Source organism: Salvia splendens, chromosome 12 (assembly GCF_004379255.2).
Source record: "Salvia splendens isolate huo1 chromosome 12, SspV2, whole genome shotgun sequence".
In the NCBI taxonomy this organism is placed as follows: domain Eukaryota; kingdom Viridiplantae; phylum Streptophyta; class Magnoliopsida; order Lamiales; family Lamiaceae; genus Salvia; species Salvia splendens.
This window is the reverse complement of record NC_056043.1, coordinates 7,023,432-7,031,457: the sequence shown is the minus strand read 5'-3', so window position 1 is coordinate 7,031,457 and position 8,026 is coordinate 7,023,432. Positions and strand designations below refer to the sequence as shown.

Here is an 8,026-nt window from a genome sequence, read left to right as displayed (position 1 = left end):
TCGATATGCACCATGCATTTAATTTACCCATTTCCCAAAGAACATTCCTTTCATTATATAGCATCTGTATAATCATGCATCAAACCTCTCTCTAAACATCATGCCTATCTGCTTTCCTATGAGCACAACACATTATGCAGAAAATGTGGTGTTTGATGAGTCTGCTTTCAAGTAATGGAGATACTTGACTTCCCCTTTGATACTTCTTCCAAGATAAGCATCCTTGGCATCACACCATATCTCAATATTCCTTGTAACTCTTTAATCATCATCATCATCATCTACTCTATCTTAGACAGTCACAAATATGGGGTGGGTGCATTAACTGTTCACTACTACTATTACATTAGTAATATATTTTGATGGCTAGTATTATTAAGAGTGTGTTTGCAGGTGGTTCCAGAGATTAGAACTGAAATGGGGTGGGTAGCTCAACTAATCAAGAAAGTTATATGCAATGATAGTCAAGTAGAGTCGTCGTTGTCACCATCTTCCACCCCAAAATGACAAGCACATCTAACTGTGCTGCCTGTTCCAGTTCAACAATAAATCAAAGGCCATATTATGTGTTTCTACTTTCATTTCCAATCAAACTTCACTTATCTAACTGCAAATTCAGAACCAACTACATTGACTTAAACATCCAATTTTTAGCACATGTACTTGCAAAACAAAACAAAACAATTATTTTCCTCACAAATTGTGCAATGAATTGCCTAAGTATATTGGGTATTGAATCAAGAGTTAATATTCAAACAATAGCCTATGTTGCATTTCCAAAATCTCTACTTGACAGAGGATCACTCTCTCTACCCTCCACTTCCTAAGCAAGCATATTTTTTATGATCCCTGTCGAACTTTTATTTTTATCACCCTCTGCACGCTTAAAAGAAATAAATCCATCCGATGATTGCAGAGCTAGAACGGCATCTGTAAAGCTGGTCGAGTCGGCCGGACGATAGAAAAGAATATAGGCCATCTGCTTGAAAACTTCTTCTTCATCTGCAGCTGTAATCTACACAAGTAGAATAGTCAGCTATTAAATAGATAAATTTACGAATCAAAGTAACACAACAAGTATGATAAAGAGGTTTCAGTGCATTACTCGTGAATCATCGTATTTGTACCACTCATTGGCGTTCAAGCGAATAAAGCTGTAGTAATGACCTGCGACTGGTGTTTCCCCTTCATGCACTATAATAGCATAGAGCTCGTAGTATAAATGCATCTGCAAAACCAGCAAAAAAGACATTGAAACTTAAGAATAGACACCAGATCAATAAAAAGACCATCCTTTTGTTTTTTGGGATAAATAAACTAAAAAATAAAACTCACTTTGTCTACACTAGTGAAGGGAAAAGTCACTTTTCTAGGAGTGAAAGGGATCAAGTCCAACTGAGGTGGAAATGACACATGCTTTTTTATTTTCTTGTTCAGTCTGTCAAACCTCTTCAGGTGAAATGTGACAATAGGTTGAAGCCGATCCAGGTCAATTTTCTGTACGATACCTTCATTCCCACAATTTTCACAGCGAAAGTCAGGTACTATTGTTACTATATAAGCTTGCAGAGCACCGATGAGAGTGTCCGAATTCTCGATAGGTAATTGCAGGTCCCATACATCCTCTGTCTTACTAGAAATCTTGCCACATAAACACATGAACTGCAGGTAACAGAGCAAGGTAAATTTCAGCTTACAAATTATAACCGTGCTTCACGGAATTGAGGAACTCTGCATGTCACAAACAAAAGAGGGTGAAGAATACTGATATCACCTTGTTGACAAGACGGCCACCAAACAGTCGTTTGACAAAGATTTTATGTTCATTATCCTTATCGTCGCGATACTTGTCACACTCCATTAGTTTATTCCATAACTTCAAAAGGAATTCATGAGCATCCTCCTGTCTACCCACTTTCAAGGTAGGTGAAATGTCTAGCAGTTGAGTCAAAGAATCATAGAGAAAACAATCAACAGAATTGCTTGAATAAACGTGCACACAATTCAAAAGCCACAAACTTGAACAAATGATATCCCTCAGTGCTCATTATGACAATTTTATACACAGTTCAAAAAACCAAATCTTGAAACTCGAGTTCAAGATTGAGCTCGAGTTTCATTTATTCAAACTCTGCATATCTAAGTACACGTTAAAAAAGTGATACGGCTTAAATTCCGAACTAGTGTCTTAGGCACAAAATATTTCCTTCCTGAAGTAAGTGATCGAAATATCTCTTCAAGACTGCACTTTATACAGAACTTTCCATTGGGACCTGCAGTTGAGTTCAAAAACATTAAATGTTGATCGCCAATAACTCATCCACCAAGGAAATAGGCATCGAATATACTTACAAACGCACAGCAATGGGTTATTTTGGTAAATAATGGCCTCAAAAAATGGCACAGTATGCACCAAGCATTGCAAAACCGAATTCATGAAGCATATATTGTCTACATTCACCAGCCCGGCTCCCTGTCAATAATTACACACATAATTATGTACAACTAGTAACCGATAAACACTATATTGGGTTAATATTACATCAGAAAATGGCTTACTAGACGATAGAACACATTTGGATCATATATATCAACATCTTCCTTATCATCCTGGCAGGAAAATCAGTTTATTAATCTTATATAATCAAACTTATATAATCAAATAAACACCAATCTTATATAATCAAAAGAAACACCAAATCAATTATGAGTATTCAAGAAAAGAGATTATTACTCTATAATAAGGTTGATTCTCTACCGATAAACACTATATTGGGTTAATATTACATCAGAAAATGGCTTACTATACGATAGAACACAGTTGGATCATATGTATCAACATCTTCTCTGTCCCCTTCCAGAGATGAAGGAACTGGAAACTCCCATATCTGCTTCCAAATAAAAGGAAAGCCGCAAATAAACAGATATATGTAAAATCAGCAGTCAAGAAAAGGAACTGCTTCTGCTATGGCCAATACCCAAGGTGATAAAAGCGGAGATAAAAGGAAACGGCTTCTATAATCCTTCTCTTCCCCAGTAGCAGGTAACTGCTTCTAAATAAAAGGAAAGACACAACAGATATATGTAAAATCAGAAGTCAAGAAAATAAGAAACACCAAATCAAGTAAGAGTAATCAAGTGAAAGGACTATTACATGATCGAATAGAGTTTTTGCTACGGCCCCTTCTGGAGGTGAAAGAACCGGAGACGAAGGTGCGGTCTCACATTTCTGCTTCCAAATAAAAGGAAAGACACAATTAAACAGACATATGTAAAATCAGAAATCAAGAAAACAAGAAACACCAAATCAAGTAAGAGTAGTCAAGAAAAGGGACTATTACATGATCTGGTAGATTTTCTGCTATGGCCCCTTCCGGAGGTGAAACAATCGGAGATGAAGACCCGGTCTCAGATATCTGCTTCCAAATACAAGGAAAGACACAGCATATACATGTAAAATCAGAAGTCAAGACAAAAAGAAACATCAAATCAAGTATGAGTAGTCAAGAAAAGGGGCGGGTACATGATCGGATAGATTTTCTGCTACGGCCCCTTCCGGAGGTAAAAGAACAGGAGAAGAAGATCCGGTCTCAGATATCTGCTTCCAAATAAAAGCAAAGACACAACCGATATATGTAAAATCAGAAGTCAAGAAAACAAGAAACACCAAATATGTAAGAGTAGTCGAGAAAAGGGACTGTTACATGATCTAGATTTTCTGCTACGGCCCCTTCTGGAGGTGAAAGAACCGGAGATGAAGGCGCGATCTCACATTTCTGCTTCCAAATAAAAGGAAAGACACAATTAAACAGACATGTACAATCAGAAATCAAGAAAACAAGAAACACCAAATCAAGTAAGAGTAGTCAAGAAAAGGGACTATTACATGATCGGGTAGATTTTCTGCTATGGCCCCTTCTGGAGGTGAAACAATAGACGAGGAAGACCTGGTCTCAGATATCTGCTTCCAAATAAAAGAAACAAACAACAGATATATGTAAAATCAGAAGTCAAGACAACGAGAAACACCAAATCAAGTATGAGTAGTCAAGAAAAGGGACTGTTACATGATCGGATAGAATTTCTGCCACGGCCCCTTCCGGAGGTGAAAGAATCGGAGATGAAGACCTGGTCACAGATATCTGCTTCCAAATAAAAGGAAAGACACAACAGATATATGTAAAATCAGAAGTCAAGAAAAAAACACCAAATAAGTAAGAGTAGCCAAGAAAAGGGACTGTTACATGATCGGATACATTTTCTGCTACGGCCCCTTCCGGGGGTGAAAGAACCGGAGATGAAGGCGCGGTCTCAGATATCTGCTTCCAAATAAAAGGAAAGACACAATTAAACAGACATATGTAAAATAAGAAGTCAAGAAAACAAGAAACACCAACTCAAGTAAGAGTAGTCAAGTAAAAGGACTATTACATGATCGAATAGATTTTTTGCTACGGCCCCTTCCAGAGGTGAAAGAACAGGAGATGAAGGCGTGGCCTCACATTTCTGCTTCCAAATAAAAGGAAAGACACAATTAAACGGACATATGTAAAATCAGAAGTCATGAAAACAAGAAACACCAAATCAAGTATAAGTAGTCAAGAAAAGGGACTATTACATGATCGGGTAGATTTTCTGCAATGGCCTCTTCTGTAGGTGAAAGAACCGGAGATGAAGACCCGATCTCACATAACTGCTTCCCAAAAAAAAGGAAAGACACAATTAAACAGATATACTATAAAATCAGAAGTCAAGAAAACAAGAAACACCAAAATGAAACACCAAATCAAGTATGAGTAGTCAAGAAAAGTGGCTATTACATGATCGGATAGATTTTCGGCTACGGCCCCTTCCAGAGGTGAATGAACCGGAGATAAAAGCCCTGTCTCGCATAACCGCTTCCAAAAAGGAAAGACACGATTAAACAGATATGTACAAAATAAGAAAACAAGATTAAGCGGCTTACTGCGTAAACAAGATTTTCTGCATCGGCCCTTTCCGTAGGTGATAGAACCGGAGATAAAGGCCCGGTCTCACATAACTGCTTCCAAATAGAAGGAAATACACAATTAAACAGATATATGTAAAATCAGAAGTCAAGAAAACAAGATTAAGCGGCTTACTGGGAGTTCAGGATTGTTCGCCAAGTCAACAACTTGAGCTATGTCATCGTCTTCACTACTACTGCTATCAGTGGAAGAACTCTCACAATATATGAAATTCGTTCCTCCTTGATATTCAATATGAGGATAGGGAGCGAAAATCGAACTCCACGGTAAGTTGTAGAGCGCGTCGCGCATTTCCTGTGCAGTCACCTTCTCCTCGGGAGGCGGGGTTGGATCGACCAGAGCAGGCGGGGTTTTATCGACCGGAGCTTGAGGGGTTTGATCGACCGGAGCAGGACGGGTTTGATCGACCGGAGCAGAAGGGGTTTGATCGACCGGAGCAAGAGGGGTTTGATCGAGTGGAGCAGCCCCTTCCGGAGGTGAATGAGCCGGAGATAAAAGCCATGTCTCACATAACCGCTTCCAAAAAGGAAAGACACGATTAAACAGATATGTACAAAATAAGAAATCAAGAAAACAATATTAAGCGGCTTACTGCGTAAACAAGATTTTCTGCATCTGCCCTTTCTGTAGGTGATAGAACCGGAGATGAAGGCCCGGTCTCACATAACTGCTTCCAAATAAAAGGAAATACACAATTAAACAGATATGTGTAAAATCAGAAGTTAAGAAAACAAGATTAAGCGGCTTACTGGGAGTTCAGGATGGTTCGCCAAGTCAACAACTGGAGCTATGTCATCGTCTTCACTACTACTGCTATCAGTGGAAGAACTCTCACAATATATGAAATTCGTTCCTCCTTGATATTCAATATGAGGATAGGGAGCGAAAATCGAACTCCACGGTAAGTTGTAGAGAGCGTCGCGCATTTCCTGTCCAGTCACCTTCTCCTCAGGAGGCAGGGTTGGATCGACCGGAGCAGGCGGGGTTTTATCGACCGGAGCAGGAGGGGTTTGATCGACCGGATCAGGAGGGGTTTGATCGACCGGAGCAGAAGGGGTTTGATCGACCGGAGCAAGAGGGGTTTGATCGACCGGAGCAGAAGGGGTTGGATAGACTGGAGAAGGCGGGGTTGAATCGACCGGAGCTGGCGGTGTTGAATCGACCGGAGCAGGAGGGATTTGATCGACCGGAGCAGGAGGGGTTTTATCGACCGGAGCAGGAGGGGTTTGATCGACCGGAGCAGAAGGGGTTTGATCGACCGGAGCAGAAGGAGTTGGATCGACCGGAGAAGGAGCAGGAGGGGTTGGATCGACCGGAGAAGGCGGGGTTGAATCGACCGGAGCTGGCGGTGTTTGATCGACCGGAGCAGGAGGCGTTTGATCGACCGGAGCAGGAGGCGTTTGATCGACCGGAGCAGGAGGCGTTTGATCGACCGGAGGAGGAGGAGTTTGATCAATCGGAGCAGAAGGGGTTTGATCGACCGGAGCAGGAGGGGTTTGATCGACCGGAGCAGGAGGGGTTGAATCGACCGGAGCAGGCGGTGTTGAATCGACCGGAGCAGGCGGTGTTTGATCGACCGGAGCAGGAGGGGTTAGATCAACCGGAGCAGGCGGTGTTTGATCGACCGGAGCAGGAGGGGTTAGATCAACCGGAGAAGGAGGGGTTAGATCAACCGGAGCAGGAGGGGTTTGATCGACCGGAGCAGGAGGGGTTGGATCGACTGGAGAAGTCGGGGTTGGATCAACAGGAGCAGGCGGTGTAGAATCGATCGGGGCAGGAGGGGTTTGATCGACTGGAGCAGGAGGGGTTGGATCGACTGGAGCAGGAGGCGTTTGATCGACCGGAGCAGGCGGTGTTGAATCGACCGGGGCAGAAGGGGTTTGATCGACTGGAGCAGTAGGGGTTGGATCAATCGGAGCAGGAGGCGTTTGATCGACCGGAGCAGGCGGTTTTGGATCGATCGGAGCTGGTGGTTCAGCGGGTTTCTTTTCATCCGTCATTTCGGAATCCAAGAAGTCGGGAATTGGGAGATATTTTTTGCAGAATTTCGAAATGGATTTGTGGAGAAGGAAGGTGGTGCGAGAGAGATAAGTGCGGTTGAATTTAGAGAAAGGAGGAAGTTACAAATTCTGTTGAGAATTTGAAAAGCGAGGGAAATTTTGGGATTTTGAATTCAGTTATTAATCTGTCAGAGTCAAGAGTTGGGCGGAGAATATACATGGACCGTCGATGACTACTACTACTATAATTTTGCATTTTTTAGTTAAAAATTATAATTATTTTGAATTTGTTGAGATTGGTTTTATGTAAAATAGGAGTAGTAGTAGTAGTAGTAGTAGTAAGAGATATATGTTCAGTTTTAACCTTTTCAGTGCATGAATATCATAAAGATAAAATGCATGAGACTGATTTTAACATAACTATATTTTGCAATCTAATTTTCAAAGTTTTACATTTAAAAAACATCACTATTATGAATTGTTTTTAAATGACAAAAAGACAAGCAACAAAGCATGATGGGCGGTTTCAAAACAAATACTCATTTTTGTTGACTAATCTTAAAATATTTATAGCTAATTAAAAGATAAACTTGAAAGATATCTGTAAAAATTTTACATTCTTTATTAGGATTTAGGATTTAGGATTACATACTAACATCAGTTTTTACATTCTCTATTAGGATTTAGGATTACATACTCGCATTAGATAAGAAAGGGTAACATTTGAATGAATAAAGAAAATTAAAAAACACACAAAATGACAATCGATTAGAATCAATATTACTTTCAAATTCGTGCGAATTTAGAATAAAAAGAAAACAAAATAAGTGGTTGAATGTGAGACTGAATACAAATGAAATAATAATGGACCTCCAACATTTGAGCCATCAATCTATATATCACATTAAATGCCCATGTAAAATGTTAAAAACATTTGGGAATAAAATTTTGGTTTTGGGTGGCAAGGGTGAAGAACGAAATTAAAAGCGTATAAGAACGGTAGAAAATAATGGCGGG

The 8,026-nt window shown here is 40.3% G+C and overlaps 1 protein-coding gene across 8 annotated transcripts; it reads right to left on the bottom strand.

The window, feature by feature from the left end:
- Window positions 1-663: 663 nt before the first annotated feature.
- On the bottom strand, window positions 664-7,232 carry LOC121758138 (calphotin-like). Of its 8 annotated transcripts, none has more exons than XM_042153565.1 (23): window positions 5,759-7,232; window positions 5,602-5,676; window positions 5,124-5,525; window positions 4,967-5,044; window positions 4,821-4,898; window positions 4,619-4,693; window positions 4,432-4,506; window positions 4,245-4,319; window positions 4,068-4,142; window positions 3,887-3,961; window positions 3,705-3,776; window positions 3,524-3,598; window positions 3,342-3,416; window positions 3,155-3,229; window positions 2,979-3,053; window positions 2,805-2,888; window positions 2,560-2,610; window positions 2,353-2,473; window positions 2,166-2,273; window positions 1,775-1,935; window positions 1,336-1,662; window positions 1,106-1,228; window positions 667-1,015 (listed from the first exon to the last, which is right to left on the bottom strand). In XM_042153565.1, the coding sequence occupies exons 1-23, from the start codon at window positions 7,007-7,009 to the stop codon at window positions 824-826; spliced, it is 3,798 nt and encodes a 1,265-aa protein (XP_042009499.1). In that variant the 5' UTR covers window positions 7,010-7,232; the 3' UTR covers window positions 667-823. The 8 variants fall into 8 exon arrangements, with proteins under 8 accessions (XP_042009506.1, XP_042009503.1, XP_042009499.1 ...); XM_042153567.1 differs by having other exon boundaries at window positions 2,979-3,047; XM_042153566.1 differs by having other exon boundaries at window positions 4,967-5,041.
- Window positions 7,233-8,026: the final 794 nt, after the last annotated feature.